The sequence below is a fragment of the Pelobates fuscus genome, chromosome 7 (assembly GCF_036172605.1).
Source record: "Pelobates fuscus isolate aPelFus1 chromosome 7, aPelFus1.pri, whole genome shotgun sequence".
NCBI classification, from domain to species: Eukaryota; Metazoa; Chordata; class Amphibia; order Anura; family Pelobatidae; genus Pelobates; species Pelobates fuscus.
In genome coordinates, this window is record NC_086323.1 from 38,988,670 (window position 1) to 39,015,347 (window position 26,678).

Genomic DNA, 26,678 nt, shown 5'->3' on the forward strand with positions numbered 1-26,678 from the left:
TGGCATGTGTAGTTAAAGCGGCTCTATCATCTCCTGGGGTCTTTGAATATTTTGCAAAGAGCCCCAATGGTGACATCGCTGATTGGTGTGCGGTGACCTGGGGGTGTAATGGGAAGGTGAGTTTTACCTCTTTAAAGCTGACCCTAATAGCCGCCATTTTTCCCATGATCCTTTTACGCTCCTGGCACTGCACCTGCCTGCAGCCCACCACAGATGTCTATGGGTGATCCTGCACGATTGCGGGTGCTTCCATAGACATTGCCTTTATCTTCACAGCTGTCACTAGTGATGGTGAGGGGAATTGACAAAACATGACGGCAGTACCTCTGCCTTTTGTGAAGTTTTACTAAACGTGCAAAACATGTGTAGGTCTCATACCTTTTGACTATGTTGGAGGAATTTCAGTGAAATTCTAACACAGTCAAGTATTTTCATTATGATGTTTTTTATTTCTGGGTAAGTGGATGACAGAACCGATTTAAGCTGTGGAGGACCCCACCGGGGGAGTTCTGGATTTATATATTTTTTCCCACTATACAAAAATCTGGATGGCAGAAGAGGATGTATACCTTTCTCCTCTGATGTCAGACATGGAAGGGGCAGGATTGTAGCTGGAATGATTTTTTGCAAATCACCCCAATTACAAAGCCATTGTGTGCAGAGAGATGGCGACAGGGAGTTCCTTGCACTATAACTTTTATAATGTGCTCTTATGGTGCTTGGAGTGTTAGAAGAGATGTGATGTTTTGCTGCATACAGTTATCAGGTTTAAATCTGGCAGGTGTCTCAGCCTTTGTGGCGCTGGTGTTTGTCGTTTTGCCAGAAGGTATTACAAGTGTTTAGTTGAAATAACTACTGTTGGAATTTGTCCTCGATAAACTAACTTTCTTAAATCAAAGGAGCTAGCAGAGTGTAGTTAGGGGGAGCTGGACTGAAATAAACTTTATCCCACAGTCCGCGCTAGGTTCCTATGACTTTATTACACACTACGAGCATCTGAGTTCAGAATTATCCGGCCCCACTGAATAGCTTATTAATTATCACTTCTGGAGGTCTTTGCAAATTATGCCAAGTCCCCGAATGGTGACAGTTCCAAACTAGTCAGATCCAAACTACATTTAATTTTCTCGAAAAAAAGAAAGAAAGGAAAGACTGAGTTTTTCCGTTGTGTATGCTTGGAGTAACACGAAGACAATGTTCTTTTGCACATTTTATTTTACCGGTATCCATCATTATGAGGTTTTGCAAGGTGGAGTGGAGTCTGTTATGTAAGAGATTTTATATTTACAACATACACTTTCTGAACATGTGTAATTCCTATATCTCTCTTTAACCTATTACTGTATAATAGGCAGGGCAAGTGTGGAAAAGATCATATTCTTATGAACACATTTTTGTTTTGCAGCCAACTGTGTCTATTCAGAGGCGTCAAACCATTTATAATGTCAAAAAAGAAAAGATTATCGTTTTGGGTGAAAGATGAGTAATGACCAGCGAGCAGACAATGAAGAGTGAATTAACAAACATAATAGAATTCATACCAAAATCTCTAAAGTAAACTGAAAAGTATAAAGTGTAATACTAGCCAATGGCTAAAAGACACAGCAGACACTATTTGTTATTTTACTAAACTGGAAATTGTGGTTAATTGACAAAAGAATTGCAAAATAGCTGAATTAGAAAAATGCTTCAACATTATCAGGGTTATTTACCAAAGTGAGAATTAAAAGTGAATTTCAAATTTAAAGGGACACTGTGAGCACTGTATTTGCTTCATCTCATTAAACTGGTTGTAGTGTCTGGCTCCCCTAGTGCTGTCCTTTCATTCCACATTAAATATTTTTTTATTGTTTTTATGTTTTAATGCTAAACAAAATTCCTTAGCAGCCCCATCCCCTATTTACTGCTTTGGCTAATGAGAAAGTATTAGCCTGAGCAGCAATGGGCAGCTGTGATTGGCTGAGAGTGTCAGCTGACTGCTTTTAGCTTATCTGAGCTTTTGTTGTCAGTATGAATGGGTATGACTACACGGAAGTATGGAATCTCTGCCATAGCCACACCTCCAGTAGGGGCCGGCTTTGTGTGGCCAGAAAACTGCTCCAAAATGGTGTAACAATGAATCAAGGGACAGTGCCAGAGATAAGAAAAATGGCTCAAGGGAGTGTATTGCCAAAAAGATATTATGCTAATCATGTGTATAAAGCAGATATTATACCTCTCTGATACCCAATCTATTGGAATTAGCCAGTGTGTATGTCTTTAATGGTAACTGACACCCCTTATAGTTCGTCCACTAAATGGCAAATTATTGTAATAATTGGGTAACTGAAGAGCACTATGGGCTATTGACTTTGAGGGTAATGGCCATTAATATATTTATATGTTTATCTAAGCAGTGTTCCCAGCGATGCTCAGTTATCTGAATGTAATATTTCCGCTGACATTTACACCTTTTTATTTCTAATCTCCTCAGATCCTGTTTTGTACGCTGAACACACATAAAATTGATATGGACAAACTCCTTGGCGGACAGATTGGCCTGGAAGATTTCATTTTTGCCCATATTAAAGGAACAAAGAAAGAAGTCGAGGTTATGAAATCAGAAGACGCTTTAGGGCTCACTATTACGGACAATGGAGCTGGCGTGGCTTTTATAAAGGTACGTGAAACAGCAGGGGTCATACGGGGTTATTCAATAAAATGAGAATTCAAGGAGAATTCAAAGAAAATGTCCAATTTAAGGTAAAAATAGCCAAACTGGAAAAATTATCTGTCACCTATGCTATCAGTTCAGCTACTCTGGCCTTAAATTTGAAATTCACTTTCAATTCTCAGTTTAGTAAATAGCTCTAAAAGTGTTCTCCAATATCTTGACTTATTCTAAGCGTTGTGAGGTACAGAATTCTGATATTTGACTAAGACAATGTTTTCAATGAGGAATGTATACCCAAGAGTTTTTTTCACAAAACAATTCATGGTTGTCGCTTGAAAAAATGAAAACTTAGAGCAAATGATTTCATTAGAAATATTCTCCATCTAGGCTGTTTTCTTCAAGGGTGGCCTACATTTTGTAAATTCTGTCTTAAGTTTATTGTCTGGTTTTCAATTTACCACCATTGGTTGTTCACTTTAACTGACCCACTCCACAAGGCAATGAATTTATTTATCATAGGAATAAATTATATACAAACTTGAAAAATGTTGGAAAAATAAGCTCCTGTACAACTATCACTGCAGTTTGAAGTACAAGTGGTCATGGTGCCTTGAGTCGGTACATGCAGTGTTTCGCTTTGAAATGCCGCACATACAGAGATTATCTCTTCTGCTGTCTTAGATCTAACTAGACCTAACTAGACCTCCAGCAGCATCATTGGTGCATCATTAGCCAGCCTTGAACTAATATCATTTCTGTGCGAAACTGGCGTCTGATGCCAACACGCACAGCATTTTGGTGCCAGACAGCCAATGGTGGCACACCTCCTCTTCTGTGTTCTCCCGTCTGTCCACCGTCCCTGACTTCCTCCTTCTACAGGGAAAGGGACTAAAGAGGATCGGGCTGAGGAGAGAATTTGGCCTTGGTGAAGGAAACAAGGTAAGTTTAAATCCTATCCTCTCCTGTTCTCATGGCAGGCCAACACAGAAAACACTGGTTTTTGTTTGGAATAATGCTTTTGTTGATGTCATTAATCACATGATCTTGAGATCATTATGCCACGAAAGAGGGGTTTAAGGGTTAATCCAACAAAAAAAGTGTTTTAATAAAGCACTGTTTTTTTTTTGTTTTTGTTTTTTTTATTGGAGTGGCCCTTGCTGGCACAGGACTGGGAACAAACCAAAAGCACTCACTCTCTTAGGGCAACAAGGAGGGGAAGCTATACCGTCATTGGATGTATTTTATGCACAGTTTTGACAGGCACTCTTTTTGGGGCAGGCTAATGATGCTGCCGGAGATGGAATCTTTGAATATCTCTGTATGTGCAGTATGTTTCCGTATGACTTACTCCTTGTACCATGACCACTTCAAAATCACTTAGGAAGTTGTAGTGAATGGAGTAAGCTTTTAATGAAAAAAATACAAAATGGTGATTTTTACAGGCTGTACAATATCATCACAGGTTGAAGCTTATCAACAGCCAGTCCAATAACTTCTCACCACGAGCATTTCCAAAACTGTGGCTAGCACTGTGAAAATCACTACCTACAGGAAGCCATGTATATGCTAGCAACTTAAAAAGAGGTCCTCTGGGCCTAAACCTTGATAGTTTTTGAGGGGTATATGTTAGTTTCTTGAAATTAGTTTTCAGCCCTCTTGACTGTTGAAGTCAATAAAAAGAAAAAATAATGAATTTCATTGAAGTGCTTATAATATCTGCAGTCCTATGGTGCCATCCTTCCATGTACGATTAAACCATTTTTAATGTTTTGATACTAAACAAGATTCCCCAGCAGCCCCCTCCCTTATCTTATGTTTTGGCTAAGCATAGGTCTGAGTAGCACCAGGCAGTTGTGATTGGCTGAGCGTGTCAGCTGACCTCCTTCAGCCCATCACAGTACCTATTGTTGGTTTGAATCGATATGGCTAGAAGCCATAAATCAGATGGTCACTCACATACCTGGCGGCTGTGAGTGGCCAGTGACTCTTATTTAGTGTTAAACTGTTCAAAACGATTAAACACTCAATAGAGAGACCGCACCAGGGGACTCCAGGCACTATAACCAATTGAATGAGATGAAATGATTATAGTGCATACAGTGTCCCTTTAAACTTGACTAAATGATTAATGCAAACTGCCCCGGACACCCTCAACCAATCAAAACTAACTTTTTAATGCAGTGTTAATTCTGCATTTTCAATGTGTCAAAAAGGGGTAGGTTTATTTTTAAATGGTTTACTAAGAGGGGGTGGGGGAGGGGGTGGTATGGCAACTGAGCAATCTAGGAAGCCTAACTGCTAGTGTTCTACAAATAAAAACGTCCAGAACATTACTGGAATACTGTGAAAACTGATTACTGGGTGACTATAAAATCTGATCTCTGTAAGGGGTGAGTTAATGGATAAGCAGGTAGGTTGAACAGATATGTCTGTTAACGGTCTTTAGATGCCGAACGATCTGTCATTGCTAAAGAATAACAAAGCGAGGTCTAGATTTACTGTGGAGAGGCAGCAGCTAGGCTCAATCACTTGCCTCTGTGATTAAAGATATTCCAGGCACCTCCTGCATGGCTCCATGAGTTATTAATGAGCAATCATAGCAGGGCAATATGTTCGTAGTTGTAAACATGTGTTTATTGCATGGAGACACGGAAACTGTGGATGTACCAAGAAGACAGGATTACTCTCCATAGTGAATATTAATAATATTTAGACCTGAGTTCCATCAATGATCGTTCAATGTGAGCTAGTGTTATGCACTAAAAGAAGAATATAAAGTAATTCCAAAGTCAGATTCACAATGAAGGTCTAAATAGCCGAATTGGAAGTGTCCCATGATTTCAGTTTGCCTGTAAACTTTGGCTTGAAACTTAAGTGCACTTTAAATGCACTTTGATTTCTCAATTTAGTAAATAATCCGGTTATTGCAAGACTCTTACACTCTGCTCAGAGATCACGGCATCCTATTGTGGTTGCAGGGAATTTAATTTTTAAGGAGAATTGTGTAAGGGGACTATTTGTTAAACAGCCAGCAGTACTGACTAGAACAAACTACAAACTATAGACTAAAAAGCAAATTTCTCCAGCTAATCTTTTGTAACAGTTTATCCACAATAAGTTTTTTTTTTTAAATTTACAACTTTACTCTGCTAGGTTTAACAAATTAAAAAATGTATTTTACAGTGTTACAGCTATAAATGTGCCACATTCATATCAACATAGAATCATTCTAGAATTGTTTATAACCGTGTATAATATTATAGCATTGGCTATAGCAAAATATCGCAAAGTACCCTTGTCCTTGGACAATTGGAGACTACAGCGACTCATATATATATATATACTGTAATACCTATCCTGAAAAAAACATCTCTTGACCCGTCCTCCCCCTCTAACTATCGTCCCATATCCCTGCTCCCTTACTCATCAAAGCTTTTGGAAAGACTTGTCTTTATCCGTGTGTCTCACTTCCTTAATTCCAACTCTCTCCTTGACCCTCTTCAGTCTGGCTTCCGCCCTCTCCACTCTACTGAGACCGATCTTATCAAAGTGACTAATGACCTAATCTCCGCTAAATCCAAAGGTCACTACTCCATATTAATTCTCCTTGACCTCTCTGCTGCCTTTGACACAGTTGATCATGCTCTCCTCCTTGAATCTCTTCAATCACTCGGTCTCTGTGACTCTGTCCTCTCTTGGTTTTCCTCCTATCTCTCCCAACGCTCATTTAGTGTCTCCTTTCCCAAGGATACCTCCTCCCCTCGCCCTGTCTCGGTTGGAGTTCCCCAAGGCTCTGTCCTTGGTCCCCTTCTATTTTCTCTTTATACTGCCTTTCTTGGAAAACGTATTGCCTCTTTTGGATTCAACTACCACCTGTACGCTGATGACACTCAGATATACCTCTCCTCACCGGACCTCTCCCCTGCCGTTTTGCAACGTGTTACTGCTTGCCTCTCTTCCATCTCTGACTGGATGTCGTCACGCTTTCTCAAACTTAACCTCTCTAAAACTGAACTCCTTGTCTTTCCTCCTCCTAATACTGATCCTCCTCTCTCGCTCTCCCTTCAAGTCAGTGATATCCACATAAGTCCATCCCTACAAGCGCGCTGTCTTGGCGTCATACTTAACTCTGGTCTCACCTTTGAGTCTCACATCAAGTTTGTTGCCAAGTCCTGTAGGTTCCAACTCAAAAACATAGCCCGCATCCGCCCCTTTCTTACGCAAGATGCTACCAAGGAGCTTGTCCATGCTCTAGTAATTTCCCGCATGGATTACTGTAACCCTCTCCTGATTGGTCTCCCCAAAAGCCGTATTGCCCCTCTACAGTCTGTAATGAATGCTGCAGCTAGACTGATTTTCCTCTCCAGTCGGTCCTCTCACACCTCACCCCTCTGCCAGTCCTTACATTGGCTCCCTGTATCCTATAGGAGTCAATTCAAAGTGCTAACCCATACATTCAAAGCACTGAACAATTCCAGCCCCTCTTATATCTCTTCACTGATCCAGAAGTATGCCCCTCCTCGTACCCTCCGCTGTTCCCGCGACCACCTCCTGACCGCTGCTCGCCTACTGCCATCAGACTCTCCCCTAGTCTTCAATCATTTAAGAAGGGCCTTAAAACCCATCTCTTCAGGAAAGCGTATGGCCTCCCAGAGTAATCTCTCCCTTACATACCTGTCTCTTGCTCTCTCCTATGGGACAGTGCTTTGCTCTCTCCTCCAGCTCTGCTTCACTCCTACTTGATATTTCCTATCCTAATGTTTCTAATACCCCACCTCCTATAGACTGTAAGCTCATTTGAGCAGGGTCCTCTTCAGCCTATTGTCCTTGTACGTTTTCTTGTAATTGTCCTATTTATTGTTACATCCCCCCTCTCAAAATATTGTAAAGCGCTACGGAATCTGTTGGCGCTATATAAATGGCAATAATAATAATAATAATAAAATACCTTTAAGCTTATGGGCACAGCAAAAAAACGAGTAGACCTCTGACCACTATTGGCTAGTCTTTAGAAGGCAAGAGAGTAGAACTAAAATGGCAGGGGACTTACTTGACCGCTGATCCAGAAAAAAACCCACCTCCCGTTGCCCTCCGTAAATAATAACACCACACAATAGTTATGGCTAAGGGCAACGGCCACAGCTTTATTAAATTTTGACACAGACCAGCTTTCCATCCAACTGCCAGCTGTTGAGAGACTTCTCCTAACAGGCAGATACCACTTCTTTGTCCATGAGTTCATAGCCTGCCTACCGCCATCAGCCCTCGGCAGGCTGCGACTCCCCAAGTTGACTCATCAATTTCTTTCAATTTCCAATGCGCTGGCCAGGAACACCGCTGCAGCTGTGACAACGAGAAGAAAGAACAAACCAGAACCAAGAAACAGACCAGAATAAGCGCAATACACAGTCAAAACACTATAGGGAGGGTGGGTGGGAAATTAGTAAGTTCTCACTCCTCACTTTACTGAGAAACTGATATGACCCCTCCTCTGCACTGCTTTATATTTAATATTGCAACAAAGTATCCAATATAGCCCCCCCCCCCCTCCCCCCTTACTGCTGGCCTGCAGTCATGCCCTCCCTTCCTTTTCAGTCCAGGGAGATACTGATTTTATGGCAAGATATGGAGGCTCATATTACACATTAAATTTGTTTACTGTTTCCCAACCGCCTGTGGATGATGCAAGACACATAGTATGATTTATTGCATGATTTTCCATTGGATACATTCTTGGAGCCTGGAACTTCTCCTTTATATAATAATGAACAACCAGAGGATCTATCAGATAGAAAGTTATTGGGTTACATTTGGGGCTTGTTACGTTTTCACCCCCAAAGAGCAATGACTTAATTCTAGGCCCTTAGAAGGACCACTACTGAGATACCTAAGCCATGTCCATATTTCAAATCTTAAGTTAAATACACAAGAATACTTAAAAATAAAACCCTAGCTTCATAAACAAACATACAGCTAAATAAACAATTTTCCCTACTAACCGCAAGACAGTGGACTTTTGTGTCGCTGTTAAACCTGAGGCACTTGATTAATGACCCTTCTTGATTAGGGTGACTACACTGTCCATTATCCAGTGGCTCATAATAAATCCTAGCTTAGGACTGTAAACCTTAAAGTGAACCATGCTCATGCAAATCGTGCTCATGACAGGCTTACATTCGAGTAGGTAATTCAAGGTAAGCACGGTGCAAGTGTGTAGATTAAAAGAATACTTACCTGTTCTTTTCCTCTACACTCAGCCTGGATCCTTAGAGTTGATGGAACAGCTGTATGCTCAGCTTTCTAATCTTCCCCCAAATACTGTTAACCCAAAGTCCCCCAAATACTGCTTTTTACATCTCAGAATGAGTGGTATGTGTAGGCACTTTACAAGTTGTCACCAGGTCACAGTTATGTGGGGGGTGGCCAGGCTGCGTGTACATTTGATCCATCCACTCCAAGAATCTACGCTGTGTGTGAAAGAAGCAGGTGAGTACATCTCCACGTCACTGGCCTGTACTGTAATGGCATGCCGACGGTAAAGCAGTACAGGTAGAGAATGTTAAATTAATGTATAGTTAAATATATATATTATGCAAATTGTCATTCAAATCACAGCAACTTGTACTAGTTGTTGCAGGTTAACTTTAGATATTAGATATTAGTTGCCCTTAAATATCTAAATAGAAATTCTGCAATCTTTATATTACCTGACATGGCCTTGAAATATTACTTATTAGCGATGATAATTAAACTGGATGCGGGGTCACCATATGCTTGTCACATCTTTGGCTGTGCTCTGAACTCCTGCGGTGAAGATAATTGGACAAGTTATTTCTCAGACTGTGCTGTGGGTGTGATGTATGGATATTTTGGCAGGTGTGATAAATGGACACTACTTGTAGCGCTAAGTGATCAATAGGGAGCAATCACTTGCGTCCACAGTTCTTCATATTTTGTTCAGGTAAATAAAAACATATCTTTGGCAGTAATCTACTCGCAGCTCAAGTGCCGTTCAGCGGGTAAATGTCAGTATAAAACATGCATGGCATGTCTTGGGTGTTGGGTGAATTCCTGAACTATGAGGAGAATATAAACATAATTACTCACTAAATCGTGACTTGCTGGGAATTCGAAGTAAATTTTTCCATTTTGGTCTAAAATTTCAAAACTCACTTTGAATTTCTGGCATTTCTCCATTTAAAGGGACACTGTAGTCATCAAAACAACTTTAGCCTAATGAAGCAGTTTTGTTGTATTAAATCACTTTTGTTTCCGTTTATGCAGCCCTAGCCACACCATTCCTGGCTGTAACTCGCACAACCTGCATGAACACTGAATATTTTCTTTTCAATCAGATGTAATTTACTTTAAACGTTTTTATCTCCTGCTCTTAAAATGTAACTTTAATTACATACAGGAGGTTTCTGCATGGTCTAGTAAACTATTAGCAGAGCAGGAGATAAGAAATTTTAAATTAAACAGAACTAATAAAGTATAAACATTAGATGACTATTTACAGGAAATGTTTAGGAAGACTGCACGAGTCACATGCAGGAGGGAGGGGGGTTGACTAGTGCTGCATAAACAAAGTGATTTAACTCCTAAATGGCAGAGAATTGAGCAGTGAGACTGCAGTGGCGTAACCTATACACCAAAAAGGCTTCTTTAAGCTAAAGTTGTTTTGGTGACTTTAGTGTCCCTTTAATGAAAAACCCTGAAATAGTTCTGTGAGCCTTTTAATTTCACTATGCTGTTGGTTTTGCTTAATGTCTAATTACCATGTTCATTTTTCTCCAAAGCGAATTAAAGAAGACAGCACTATTGACAAAGTTAAAGTAATTAACGTTGGCGATCACATAGAATCAATCAATGGGAAGTCTATTGTAGGATCGCGTCATTTTGAAGTCGCCAAGATGCTGAAGGAATTGGAAAGGGGAAAACCATTCACCTTAAAGTTAATAGAACCTTTAAAAGCATTTGGTAAGTGTTTATCTATAATTTTATTTTTGTAAAAGATTGGTTTATCATGACTGCTGACTACCCAGGGAATGTCCCCCCCACCCCGTTGTCCAATAACACACGTCAGACCTCCGCCATCAGCTCCCAGCAGGCTGCGACTCCCCAAGCCTCCTCGGCACCTTCTGTGACAATTGTATCCTCTGTCCGTAAAGTGTGTGGGATCTCTTAGCACCGTGTGTGTGTGCGTGATGCTTTCACATAGGGTTGTAAAACGACAGCCCCTAGTAGTTGTTCGACTATAACGCTCATAACTCTCTGCCAACCTAGGACATTCAAATAATTTGGAGTTTGTAGCCTGTGAATAGCTGTGGGTCCTGAGATTGATGCACTTGGCTTAATGTTTCGTTTGTAGTTATAAGTTCCCTTTACACTGTGTATGTGTGCTGGCATTCTAGAGGACCCATGTTATACCTGAACTCCTCTAGATTGCACTTATTTGGGCAAAATCTGCATTACCCTCTTCTCCCTGCTATCATTTGTACTTGTTTACCTGTGTTGTATTACCTCTTGCACCTGTCTGACTTTCTTGCAAAATTGTATGTTCATTATATAAATGATTATGATAAGAATTAATATTTGTGCAAAATCTCCTATGGTTGACATGTACCCTGAGTCTTGGAGCTTGTGAGTTAAATCGAAATGGGATATCTGACAGCAACAGAGGGCCCCAAATTCATATTCCTCTTAGGGCACAGTGGTTCTTGATCTGGCTGTGGAATCATCATATAAATTCTATTTTAATTAAAGTATCAAACTATTCTCAGATACAGCTAGGGTGAAGTTTATTCAATAAACTCTGAATTGGGGGTAATTGTCATCATTTAGGCAAGCAGGCCGATTTGGAAACATTCTCTAGCACAGCCTTAGTCACTGTTTGACTAGTTCAGCCTGGATCGATTTTCAGCCAGTTCGATTTTCAGTTCACCAGTTTGTGAATACACTCCTGGGTTTAGAACGTTCAGTGATATTATTAGAATGTTATCATTAACTGGTTGCTACGCAAGAGATCTATGTAGGGCCATTTAAAATGGGATGGAAATATAACGTGTGATGCGACATAGGGCTGAAGGCTCTACACCCAGGGCAAACAAAGGACAACAGAATTTTTATTACACACATTTTTTAAAATAGATTTGATGTGAAATTATGTTTGAATACTGTTTACATTTATATCATGTCAGGTTAGAAAGCCATGTTTTGAGAAACTTTGTAAAGAAATGAGCATATATTTTTTTTAATTCTTACACCCACACATAGTAAGTTGTATGTACTCCTTGTTTGTTTTTGTGTTTTTACACATGAGTTTGTAATGCAGCCTTCTACGCGGATCTGTAATCTTGCACAAGGTTTGTTAACATTTTTGAAAGCTGTAAAGGCCTTCCCTAGGCTGGCCGTGAACTTTCAGGCACAATTTTCCTTAATTCGCTAGAAATTGGTGTCTTGCAGAGTTATTCACTAAAGCGAGAATTCAAACTGAATTTGAAAATTAAGGCCAAAATAAGCGAAATGGAAATATTCTCTAAATCAGCTATGCTTTTAGTCCAGCTTCGTTCGGCCTGATATTGGAAATTGACTTTGAATTCAGTTTGAATTCTTACGTTGGTGGATGAGCTTGTTAATGTAACTGCTGTTGTTTCAGAGGACTGCATAGGTTAGGTGAACAGGTAGCTAGTAAAGTGATCCCAAGAGAAACCTGAGCAGGAAAGCAGATCGTGAAGATACTGAAAAGTGTGCCCTGGATAAGTGCAGATGGAGTCAGTTTCTCTCTCGGGAGGGAAAGGGGGAGGAACAGAAAAAAGATCAAAGGTTACAAAAACAATGAAAAAAACTTGAGCTGCTCAACGCACTCCACAGACGAACGCGGCGTTTCTACGTGCAGTGTTTTTGTTTTACAGTTTAGACAGTAAAGGAAAACACCAAAAATGCATAAAATATTTTAATGCGTATAATTAACGAAATGTTGCAAAAATACGCATTTACTGAAATTGGTACAACTATTTTATTGAGATTGTAGGAATTTGTGTAAAATCATTAAAAAAAAAAGAAATCATAATTCATGACTTTATTAGTTCAAAGGCTGTTTTTAAGTATCCGTTTTTGTTTGTCCGATATAAATATAAAGCTATTGTGGAGTAAAATACTTAGGTAAAATAATTTGGTTCAGCCAAACACTGGATATGGTTGACTGGAGTTATATTTCACATTAGGTGTTGAGCAAATGTCTGCCATTAAATCAGATGTATATTTGAACTCCTACCTGCCTCGGCTATTATCTCAGCAAGCATGATAGGAGTTGCAGTCTAGCAAGTACAAGCAAATTCTTGCATCAGTTTCCAACAGAGTGGCCGGTATTGTTTTAACACCGACCACCGCAACTTGTTAGAACAAAGGTCAAAACCAGAATTGATTTATGGTTTTCTATATGAGGCAGCTTGCAAATTCAATTGACTGTTAGCAGGAGCTTTGATAATGTGTGGGTAATTTAGCCAGCCATGGCCAGGCTGTCCAGTGTGTCTGGTGTTAGCACGTTGTGTGTGCTGTATGTTCGCAAACGTCACACAACTGATTTTGCCAACCAGGAAGTGCATTTTCTAGCTGGATGACGGACAGTCGAGGGAGGTGGGTCTCTATGGGGAAGCACTCAGGGTTATTCACTAACTTGAGAATTCAAAGTGAATTTCAAATTTAAAGGGCAACTCCACTGCCCAAATTTTTTTTTGAAAACACTGTTTTTTAGATATACCCCACATGAAAACATGGGGATATATCTAACAATAGCTTGCAAAACCTGCAGTTCTCATCTGTTGCCTTTGCAAGTCCTCCTCTTGTAACCCAGCCCAGACTTTCTGTGGCCGTCCAATCACAGACTTTTCAATGCACTTAATGAGAAGTATTTGCAAGGCAGGTGCTCTGGGTAATTGCTGCCTCATGAGTTTTGCTCAACTGAGCAAAACAAACCAGGAAGTAACAGGACCAGGTTGTCTTTTTCAAAGCCAGGGGGGTGTAACAAGGTTCATTTATAAAAGTGCCAATTTCTATTGAAATCTACACTTTTTGTAAAATGAAAAAATGAACACACTCTTCACACTTAAACCATTTCAGCAACCTGAAGTCCTTTAAGGGTCCCTTTAGGGCCAAAGTAGCCAAACTGGAAGAATATCCTACTAAGAAAATTATTCCAATTAGACTATTTTACCTTAAATTTGAAATTCACTTTGAGTTCTCATTTTAGTGAATAATCCTGACTGTGTCCAATTGGGAATTTCTAACCCAATGTCTTTAAGTGCAATCATTTCTTCCCAGGTTAGAAGAATGGTCGTTTGATAACTCAGAAAAATATTAGTAGAGGGGGCTCTCAAAATGCTCCAATATGGATTAATAAAAAAGCAGAGTACTACCCCCATAGATTCATACCACCATAAACAATTCAGTAAACTTAACGGAACACTGTAGTCACTATAACCATTTCATCTCCTTGAATTGGTTATAGTGCCTGGAGTCCCCTGGCACTGTCCCTCCATTCAGTGTTGCACCATATTTGTGCAGTGTGCCACAAAATAAGAGTCCCTGGCCACCAACAGTCCGGCCCCTTCTGTATGTGTAGCTAAGGCAGAGATTACACACTTCCTTGTTGTCATACCCATTCATACCGTCAGTTGGAGCTCTGACAGGTTAAAAGCAGTCAGCTGACACTCTCAGCCAATCACAGCTGCCCCTTGCTGCTCAGGCTAATACTTCCTTATTAGCCAAAGCAGCACAGAGGGGATGGACTGTCGGGGACTCTTGCTTAGAATTAAAACATTAAAAACTGTTTAATGCTGAAAGAAATGATGGTAGCAGAGGACTCCAGACACTATAACCAATTTAATGAGATGAAGCAGATACAGTGGCTACGGTGTCCCTTTACATTTCTCTCTGTGTCAATTCTACCTTAATTTGTTTTAAACAAAGGAAGATAAACATACAGTTCCATGTGATATACATTTTACAGCATTCTAACAAATCTGTAAGCAGATGCAAAGAATCACAATGAAAACATTCTAATAATACATTGTTATTGAAACGAAATTCTATAACAGATATTTGTACAGGAGAGCAGAATAGCCACAAATTGTGTGTCTAGCTGTGTTTTTCGTTATAGTCACTAGTTGATTAGTAGTTGATTAACCGATCTCAAAAAAATACTTTATTCACAAGTTTTTATGGCAGGTAATTATTGATCTACCTGTTATGTATTATAGAATGGGTTGCAAATAGCTGCCATGAGCGCGGTTAATCACTAAACACGAAATTGTATTGAATTTGAGATTTTTTTTTTCTCAACTATCTAGATCTAAATTCTGAAGTTCTGTTTTCTATTCATTACAACTGACTGATTGTAGCATAAAATAGATGATATTGTTTATTCCTTCAAACACACAACTATAAAACCCTATCTAAAATATCCCCTCCTATTACAGAATCGCTTATACCATCCCCTCAACACATCCTGTTTCCCCCTATCCATCCTAGAAAACTCGCTGTAAAACCATAGTGCATCTATCCTTTTGAAACACAGTGTCGGTTTACCTTTCTAGAAAACTTAAGTACAACATACTTGTTGAAGATTGTCATTTTTTTTTGCTTCACCTTAACAATATCACAAACATATAGATAATATATATGGAGCATGTCAATCAAATCTTCCCCTTTTTTTGGTTTTAAAAAAATAAAATAAAATCTTAAGGTGATTAAAAAAATATATTATTTGAAACAAGTACAGCGTGCCAGGGAATTTAAAGAACAACTTGGTAATGTCACTTCGGGGGCTCCGTACAAATGATCATTATGTTTGAGGATAAAAGTAAAATAATGAGCATAAAGTTATTGATATGTGAGTTTATTGATGAAAGAGAGAATATCAATTAGCACGTTGTGTTCAGGTACAGCAAGGTTTCAGACAGCAGTTTCTTTAGACTTCGTTCACGTGTGCTTCGCAAGTTCTTGTGTGAGGACACTTTGTGTGAGGACACTCTGTATTTTCTATGATTTCCTTCTACATATAAAGACATCACGTTCAGCCACTAAATGGCAACATAGCCATTGTCAACATAATCTAGTTCAGGGGTAGGCAACCTATGGCACGTGTGCCATGCACGGCACTCAAGGCACTCAAGGCTGCCACAGTCAAACAGGCTCTGGCCTATCAGGAGTCCCAGTGAAACTTCAGATATCCGCTAACACAAAAAGGTGATGAAGGACAATCCTCAATTTATGCATCTCAGATCACTTCCTCCCAGCACTTGTGAATGGGAATCCACACTGTAGTAGAGCAGCCCTCGGCAGCTATCGCAGCTCCTGCCCTTGACATGTATATGGCCAGCCTGGTCCCCACTGCTACCCAGGGAAGCCACCCACACTGCTAGATATACACAGAGCTGCAGAATAACCCTCCCCTCATACAAATAATACGAACAGCCCACACACAAACACAAAACACAATCAGCACAAACTCAACACCACTGACAATCCACATACATGCACACACAACCCCACATGCAGCATCTCACATGCAATACCCCAAACAGCCCCACACATACACACGCTACCAAACACAAAATGTGACATATCCATCCACACACACAATTCCACAAGCAGCCTCCATACACAAACACAAAACACAATCTGCACAAACTCAACACCACTGACAATGCACATACACGCAAACAACCCAACATGCAGTCTCTCACATGCAATACCCCAAACAGCTCCACACATACACACACTACCAAACACACAATGTGATTTATCCGTACACACACACAATTCCACAAGCAGCCCCCATACACAGTCGACAAACTACTCACGAACATATAGAATACATTAGCACACAAATACGACGATACAAAGCAACTGCAGTATAAATAACACGAGCAGAATGCGGTAACATGCACACCTCAATGTAATAAAATAGGACTGGCACGCTACGGGACATCACAATCCTATTTCGGCACCTTGCTGCTAAAAGGTTGCCTACCCCTGATCTAGTCAAAGGAAGGTCAACTGACCCTAATGTGCACATGGCAGGCAGTTGCCAATCTGTGCACCTTATTATTATTATTATTACTATTATTATTAGTTTTTTTGGGCATTTATATAGCTTCAACTTATTCAGCAGCCCTTTACAATATTATATAGGTATGTTATAGGCTGATTTTTACTATAGTAATATTAATGTACTTTGTGTATCACACCATAATAATATGTGGGAGGTATATTTGAGATTGTAAACATTTCTTTTTTTTTATCTGCGACACTGATACAAAATCTGATGGAATTCCTCCTGACTAGTTTAGGCTCTGGATCTGCCCATAACAAGGTTGTTTATCCTTTGACCCTATTGTTTTTACCTCCCAGTTGTCTTGTATTTAAGAAAGTAGCAAAATAAATAAATATACAGTATGATTTTTATTTATTATAATATGCAGACATATAACAGAACGCTGATACAAACATTTTAAATCTGGATTTGTCATTTGTTCTTCTTTTAAAGAAATTACTATATTAACTTTATTTCCCCCCTCCACTTTGCATTGCCCCATTCAATGCTGCTTTAATATGCTCACCTAAATGTCGATTTCCTAGTTATTAATATAAAATGATAATTCCTCTAGATGGCGCTGTAACCTTACATTATATAAGTGCGTGTTTTCTAACTAAACACAGTACAACGTTTATCTGCCAATTAGCTGTAGATTCTGTGTTTAATAATGGGTATTTGTCGGATTAAAAACTAAACAGGGAACATAAAGGGCATGTTTTGATAAATAGAATTTAACAGCAAGGGAACAAGGTAACATTCTGCTACTGTAGTAATCCTCTGCGTGTTTTATTTGCAGGATGAAATTTATGTTTAATTAAATCAACGTTGGCATTTTCAAAGCGTAGAGAAACTACAAACACTCCCTGCAATGCTGCTGTGTGTTTAGTTTAGATGTTTGTGTACTGTGGCAAGGTAGCACCCGAGACTGTTGCTTGCAGATTTTTGGTACAAAAAAAAATATTTCCTTTGTAAATTTGTGACTTTGCTTGTGTTTAACCCATGCATACCCAAATTAACTCTTGTTTGTATCTGTAGTACCGTCTGGAGTCCCCAGGCACCACCCCTCCATTCTGTGTTTTGAATGCTTCATCGCTGAATGAGGGTGTCCAGCCGCCCTCATCTCGGCTCCTTTGTGCTGCTTGGGCTAATGGGTTCATGGGCACCATAGCTGAGAGCATCATGTGACGGCCAGGGTACTCCAGGCACTATAACCACTTCAATGAGATAATGTGGTTATAGTACCTAGGAAGTCCCTTTTACTAATTTAGCTGAAATTTGCACTGCAGGACTTAACTCAGGAGAGCTTTTCGATACCAGGTAAGATACCAGGTAAGAAGTTGAACCATTCAGAAACAGTTGGACTTCTTACAATGGGGGACACCAGAACACTCTTGGCACCATAACCACTACAGTGAGCTATAACTGTTATGGTCCTTGGAGTGTTCTTTTTAAGTCTGACCTTTTACCCTCCACTTTGGCAGTATTTGTCCAAAATTGGATGGAAATGTTTAACTGCAGGTTCGATAGATAATGTGACAGCGAAAAAAGTGTGGCAGTTGAAGTGCTGAGTTTTAGTTGCTACGGGAGCCCAGGGTTTTGTTAAACGTCTTGAAAATAGTTTGAAGAAAACCCCCCGTGGCAGCATCGACTCTGAATTCTAGACTTGTGCATGGTGGAAACATTTGGTTTGCTCAAATCACATTGTCCAAAATAAAATTTAGTTTGGGTAGTATGATCTTTGTCCAGGTTAAAGAAACACTATAGGGTCAGGAACACAAATATGTATTCCTGACCCTATACTATTTAAACCACCATCTAGCCCCCCTGGCCTTCTCTTGCCCACCTAAACATAGTAAAATATTACTTGTATTCAAGTCTGCAGCTGCTGTCTATGTCCCTGTCTGCCTCCTGAACTGCCTCTGTCTACTGACATAATGAGAAGTGTTGGTCTGAGCCAATCACAATGCTTCCCCATAGGATTGGCTGAGACTGTCAAGGAGGCAGATCAGGGGCAGAACCAGTACAAGTCAAACACAGCCCTGGCCAATCAGCATCTCCTCATAGAGATGAATTGAATCAATGCAACTGTTTGAGGAAAGTTCAGTGTCTCCAGGGTGGAGACACTGAATAGCAGTGCTGCTCACTGTGCAGCACTGCCCCAGGAAGGACCTCTAGTAGCCATCTAAGGAGTGGCCAGTGGAGTTTTCACTAGGCTGTAATGTAAACAAAAAGCCTGAAGGGGATGATTCTACTCACAAGAGCAAATACAATAAGCTGTAGTTGTTCTGGTGACTATAGTGTCCCTTTAATGAGTAAAAAGTGACTGACTGTACCTCATTGTAGAAAAAAAAACAGTGTCTGATCAGCTTATACCAACTGCATTTGCAGAGGTTGCAGACGTAGCCAGAGCACAAGACGCAGCCAGGCAATGTAAAACTTGTGCAATGAACTGTATTTTGATAAATGGGATGCTGCTTCAGCAGGAGGAGTTATGTCAAGTAAAAAAAAAAAGGAAAAATTAAGGAAAAATGTAATGAGCAAGAAGACCCACTCACCCCTTTCACTCAGAGAAGAACAAAGCTTTTCAAACATACAGTCTGTAGTGTGATTGACCTTCCTCCAGCGTGGAAAGGAAGAGTGCCCTATCAGTGAATGCCAACTGCGTCTATGAGGTAGCAGATGGAGCCACGCTGCAATGCTCAGTGAGGGACAGCAATACCACATCAATGAAAGGCAATGGAAATCATTACAAGCACTGTCACAACCATTACATTAGAATCATTTTTTCTTCTACAGAAATTAAAGAAAAATAAACCTTCCACACAGTGCAGACATGCTTCACTTGTACAGTAAACCACCACACACTGTAGTTTATATATAATATTACTGAGGGAAGATACCTGCAATTTGCAAAGCACAAACAGTGGCACTGAAGCACACTACTAATAAAATAATCTGTCTCTCAAAAGAAATGAATGCATAAAGTAAATCACAAATCAATAAAAAATTCTAAATTCCTGAATTAAAGGACCACTATGGGCACCCATACCACTTCAGCTTAATGAAGTGGTCTGGGTGCCTGGTCCAGCTAGGGTTAACCCTTTTTTATATAAACATAGCAGTTTCAGAGAAACTGCTATGTTTATAAATGGGTTAATCCAGCCTCTAGTGGCTGTCTCATTGACAGCCGCTAGAGGGCTTGCGTGCTTCTCACTGTGAAAATCACAGTGAGAAGAAGCCAGCGTCCATAGGAAAGCATTGTAAATGCTTTCCTATGAGACTGGCTGAATGCGCGCGCGGCTCTTGCCGCGCATGCGCATTCTGACGAAGAGGAGGAGAGGAGGCGGACAGGAGGAGGAGAGCTCCCCGCCCGGCGCTGGAAAAAGAGGTAATTTTAACCCCTTCCTCTCCATCCAGCCCGGTGGGAGGGGGTCCCTGAGGGTGGGGGCACCCTCAGGGCACTATAGTGCCAGGAAAACGTTGGTGTAAGTAACTCTGGCAGAAGCTAGACAACAGGAACTTTTATTTTATTATTATTTTTATTAACCTGAGCCTCTACACTAGTACTTGGTTGAGTATTGCATTGCCAATGGCAAGGGGGATAGTGGCAGTAGTGGTATTAATGTTGATGGTGAATGGCAGGAAGAATAATAACAGTGGGTATTAGAGGTGTCAGTGTTGTTGGTGGTGAATGGTAGGAAGAATAATAACAGTGGGTGAGCTACTTGTGGAGCTGGTAGCAGATGAATTTGCAACTGGGTCCATTGGATATGGCGACAATAGCAGATAGAGATGGCCACCATGGCGAAGGTGCAGCAGGAGCAGTGCACACTAGCTGGAGTTCAAACTAGTGGAGTGCGGTCTGTTTATCTCCAGACTCTTAATTCCTCTGATTCAAGTTCCCCATTGACCAGAGATAAATAATCTATGCCTGCAATGGTGGGTGGAAGAGCAATATCATCATCACCTTTAAGACCAGACATTGGGGACACTACTTTGGCACTCTGCTGTACCTCTTCAGTAAAGGTTGTCTTTGATTGCACCAATAAACTAGACTCTGCTGATCTCTGATCTCTTCCTTAAAGGGTCACTCCAGACCCCCAAACAACTTTAGCTTGCTGAAAAGGTTCATGTGTGAAGAGTTTGTGCTCTTTTTTCATTTTGCAAAAAGTGCAGATTAGAATAGAAATTTAAATTTTTTATAAATTTACCTGGTTACATCCTCTTTACTTTCAAGCAGACAACAGGTAATGTTACTTTCTGGTTTCACTGTCTCAATGTAGCTGACCTCAAGAGAGAGCAATTGCCCATATTACCTGCCTTTCAGAGACTTTTCATTTAGCTGTTTTGGGAAGTCTATGATTGGACAGCCACAAAAAAAGTCTGGGCGGGTTAGAATGAGAGAGCTTGCAAAGGCAGCAGACAAGTGAACTGCAGGTTTTGCAAACTGATTTCAGATATATCCCCAATGAAAAAAAAATCATAATTAAATGCATGCATGTTTTTATATGGAATATATCTACTAAACAGTGATTTTTATTTATTTTGTATTTGGGCAGTGGAGTGTCCCTTTAATCACTTCTTGCGGGTTCTAAAAGGGCTAGCATTAGTGGTACCACTCCAGTTGCTGCTGCTACATGTTCGTGTTGAAAAATGGTTGGCTGCTTTGTAGATTTTCTACTACTGTAACATGATTGTGTGTGACTTTAAGAAATACTACACTGCACACAGTGTACAGCACAGCGCATGCATACTTTCCCGGCACACACGGGATTAAACACACTAAGAAAATAATTATTTTCTTTAAAAAATCATTACAGAATGACCTGTCGCAAAGCACAAGTAGTGGCACTGAAGCCTGAAGACTTTGTAAACTATAATAACAAACAATATAAGATAGCTAGTGTTCTACACCTCAAGACCAGAGCAGGACAGGCCCACCGTGATACCGGTAAATTTTCCAGTGGGCCACGGCACCTAGGGCGGGACAGACAACTGGTGTGCTGGCAGCCGGAGGGAGACCTGTGCTGTCTCTGCTCTGTTCCCCTGCCCTCGTGCGCTACTTAATGAGACCGGGGCCTGAATATGACGTCATATGCATGCACAGAGAGTTAATGGAGGAGCGAATCATGCTATGTTAACTAGGGATCGACCGATTATCGGTTTTACCGATATTATCTGCCGATATTCGGTATTTTCGGCAATATCGGTATCGGCCAATATAGATACCGATATTTCCGATGATACCTCCTAGGACCACCGGGCTCATTACAAGTCCGGCGGTCCTGGGGGAGGGGCCTGCAGCAAGTGCTTACTTAATTCCCAGCAGCTCCCTACAGCTCCCTGTGTAAATTGCGTGAGTCCCGCGGCCGTCAGAGCGTTGCCACGGTTTACCATGGCAACGCTCCGCACGGCACGCAGACCGCGAGATTTACACAGGGAGCTGTAGGGAGCTGCTGGAAAGGTAAGTAAGCACTTGCTGGCCTGCCCCACTGCTCAGCAAATGCCACTGGACCACCAGGGAATGTCATAGCCCCCCTCCCTGGCCAGGAAACAAGCAGGGAAGGGGGACAAAAAAAATAAATAAATAAAACCTATAAATATTAAAAATAAAATGAAAATAATTTTACACAAATTACATTTTACACAAATTACATCCCTTCAGAAACACACACACACTCTGCATTATACACACACACTACACAAACACACACACACTCTGCATTGTACACACACACTACACAAACACACACACACTCTGCATTGTACACACACACACTACACAAACACACACACACTGCATTATACACACACACTACACAAACACACACACACACACTCTGCATTATACACACACACTACACAAACACACACACACTCTGCATTGTACACACACACACTACACAAACACACACACTCTGCATTATACACACACACTACACAAACACACACACACTCTGCATTATATACACACACTACACAAACACACACACTCTGCATTCATTATATACACAACTATACAAACACACAGACACTGCATTATACACACTACACAAACGCACACACACACTCTGCATTATATACACACACTACACAAACACACACTCTGCATTCATTATATACACAACTATACAAACACACAGACACTCTGCATTATACACACACACTACACAAACACACACCCACTGCATTCATTATATATGCACACTACACACACACACACACTACATTCATTATATACACACACTACACAAACACACTGTATTCACTATACACACACTACAAACACAGCATTCACTTTACGCACACTACACACACACTGCATTCACTTTACACACACTACACACACTGCATTCACTATACGCACACTAAACACACACTGCATTCACTTTACGCACACTACATTCACTTTACACACACCACACACTAAATTCACTATACACACACTACACAAATACACACACTCTGCATTCACTATATACACACACCGCACAAATACACACTGCATTCGCCAGACAAACACACACAGCTCCCCTGTCTAAACACTCTGCATCCACTACATGTGGCATGTATATTTTGTGCATTTACCTTATGAAATAGTTTGGTAAATGTACAGAAATTGTAAATGTACAGAATATCGGCAAGTTTTCGGCTATCGGCCTGAAAGTTCACAGATTATCGGATATTAAAAAATCAATATCGGTTGATCCCTAAATTGTTAACCAATTGACAGAGCTGCAGTTTGCAGCTCTTCTCTTCCCGGGGAGGACAGAGAGAGAGAGCTCAGTCTAATCTGGACACCTCATTGAAAACTTGGCTATAATTAATATGGCCAGAAACAAAGTGTCCATTTGATTTACGAGAGGCAGAAGTAGAGTTGCATCTGCAAGAAAGGTAAACGTTCTCTAAACTAGAAGTGTTTTCGGACCAGATCCTTTTATTATTATTATTTTTAATTGATCAGCAATACCTGCTCTAACACAACCTTTAGCTTTTGTGTAACATTAGGTCACGGATAGATCAAAGGTTGATTCAATAACAACATCAAATGAGAAGATCTAAACGGTCTTCAATAAGTCTTACTGTAATAGTGAGGACCACCGTCTATGAGAATTTCCGAGAATCCCACCTCAATGCTGCCCACACCCACAGGCTACTCTCTAGGGTTCGAATTAATGTCTCGTCATTGGTGGTGTAATGTGAGAAAATATTTGTAAAACAGACAAATATAGAGATGATTAAATGTTACAAATTCTGGTAAGCCATGAAGTTACAGAAAGTCTCTGTATTCTAATGGTAGTTAAACAGATAACATGTGTTTGTCTCGTCATATATACCGGTATGTCTTCCTTTATAAGCCATGTTTCTCAGCGTAAATATTTCTTGTCTCATCGTACGGTTAGTGCGTTATGTACATGTGTATCATAAAAATTGGGCTAGGTTCCTGGCCTGTCAATTGCACTTATGGGTTTTTAACAACAAGCTATGCCTCTGGCATTTGAAACACACACACACAAAAAAGCTTGGATCTTGGAGACAAAGTACAGGCCACCGGATTGTATAATCCAGGCGCACATCGGTTATTTCAGATTTCAGTGTCCTCCCTTACCTAAATATTTAGCATAATTTGCAGGTTTGAATATATTATTTGTGATGACTGTGGAATGTGATCACAGGGGAAGTTTTTTTTAAATATATATATATATTTCACTGAAATATTATCCGTGTGGCTACTGACATAATGCAGCGCTGTAGGCTTGACAAGCAAGTTTGGCATGCTACACAGTAAACTCAAACCGCCCGTTCAATAATCTCTGGATAATTGATAAACAGCTCTGGTCCTTTGTTCAGATAAATAACATTTTGATTACATGTCACAGTGTGTAACTCATAATGCGTGTTTACAGAATGTACGTAATCGCTTAGAAATGACTAGGGCTTAGCGGGCAATGTTTGCTTCATTTTCAAAATATTCCAATGCTTGGGAGACACTTGATTTTGGATAAAAAATTTTATCCTATTTTTAATCTATCTGCTAGTTTGATATTCCCAACATATATCCAGAGCCTAACATCATAGTATTTAAAGGGGAACTGTCATTCCACAGGATTTTTTGTGTTATGTTTATTTATCCCCTGTACTTAAATATATGTTCGTGAGATGTGAAAAAAAAAAAATATAGCAAAATGTAGTAATCCACACATCTTTATGCTGCAACTCTGTCAATCATTGCTATAAGATCTGTCCTTTGCACCTGACAATCAGCAAAGAGAATCCATACAGAGAAGAGGAGAAATGAAACAATGTTTCTTTTTATCCTCCTCACTTGCAATGTACACCCTGGCTTTAAAGGAGCACTATAGTGTCAGGAAAACAAACTCGTTTTCCTGGCACTATAGTGTTACTAGGTCCTCCCCACCCTCAAGGTCCCACTTCCGCCGGGCTCTAGGGAGAGGAGGGGTTAAAGGCTTACCTTTCTCCAGCGCGGGGCTCCCTCGGCGCTGGGGACTCTCCACCCTCTTCCGCTGAATGCGCATGCGCGGCAAGAGCCGCGCGCCCATTCAGTCAGTCCATAGGACTGAAAACTGCTGTTTACAGCAGGCAGGGTTAAACCTAAAAGGGCCTGGCACCCAGACCACTTCATTAAGCTGAAGTGGTCTGGGTGCCTATAGTGGTCCTTTAACTGGACTGAGCCAAATTCTGATGTGATTTGCTGACTGTTTAATTAAAATTTTAAAGGAAAGGGAAAATTACAGGTGATTTTCAATGTTTTGTTCAGTGGCGAGTTTTCTAGAAAAATTACACTTTCCCTTTAATTGCAGACAATTAAAGGGACCCCTAAAAGTGCTTAATTTGTGGAGTGTCTTCTTTTTGTCATTTTACAAAACGTGCAGATTTCAAAAGAAATTGGCACTTTTACAAATTAATCTTGTTACACCTAGCTGGAAGGTTCTGTTACTTCCTGGCTGCTTAACTTGGTGGAGCTAAAATCAAGTGCCCTGAGCACTTGCCGTAATAAGATTTCTCATTGAGCAGTATTGGGAAGAATGTGATTGGACAGCCACAGAAAGTCTGGGCTGGGTAAGAAGAGGAGTGCTAGCAAATGCTGCAGACAAGGGAGCTGCAGCTTGTGCAAGCTTTTTTTAAAGATATACCCAAATTACAAAAATTCATAATTAAAACATGCATGTTTTTGGCGTGGCCTGACTGGGAAGCAGTGCAGTTGCATGAAACGAGAGCTCCCAGGCCTCGGGCAAATTACTTGCTAAAATCGGGGGCAAATTCAACAAACCTGACTCCCCACTCACCGCTTTTTACTCTGCAAACACTGGCGAACAAGGGGATACCACACATGCCCGGAAAAAACGCAGGAATGACCGAGCTGAGGCCTGGGGCCTATACTAAGCAGGGCAACGGAGAGGCGGCCGCTCTCCCAGCCCATAACCGTAAGCAGCACCCGCAGCAAACGACTACCCCCCCCCTTCAGACCGGTGGGGGTTATCCCGGTCCTAAACGACTCGACTGGCAAGACCCAGAGGACACTAACAGCACCAAACTTACAAGCAGTCCACGATATCAAAATGGCGGACAAGCAACCTCGTGGGCAAACTGGGCCTCCACTACAAAGCCCCATCACACTCGATTCCCTTAATACCCGCCTAGACAAGCTGTTTGAGGCCTTCTGGGCTAAGATCGCGGCCCGACATAAGGCAGAGCGACCCCAGCTATTAGTGAGCGGAAGTGTGGAGGGCCAACATGGCGACACCGACCGGAGTGGGACCAGGCTGCCCTCGGGCGAAGCCGTGCGACCACACCCCAAGACACTCCACACCAGCCCATCTGGGCCCAGGGCCACCAGGGGTTCAACCCCGGAGCATCGGCCACGCAGGCACACCACCAACCCCAGGATCTCCAGACTTACCC

At 40.9% G+C, this 26,678-nt stretch overlaps 1 protein-coding gene across 1 annotated transcript in view; it reads left to right on the top strand.

Annotated features, from left to right (window-relative positions):
• Positions 1-26,678, top strand: part of GIPC2 (GIPC PDZ domain containing family member 2) — a 70,809-nt gene that overhangs the window by 23,196 nt on the left and 20,935 nt on the right. Inside the window, exons 2-3 of the mRNA XM_063427968.1 lie at positions 2,474-2,659; positions 10,453-10,633. Of these exons, the coding sequence (XP_063284038.1) occupies positions 2,474-2,659; positions 10,453-10,633 (367 nt within the window). The remainder of the gene's footprint in view (positions 1-2,473; positions 2,660-10,452; positions 10,634-26,678) is intronic.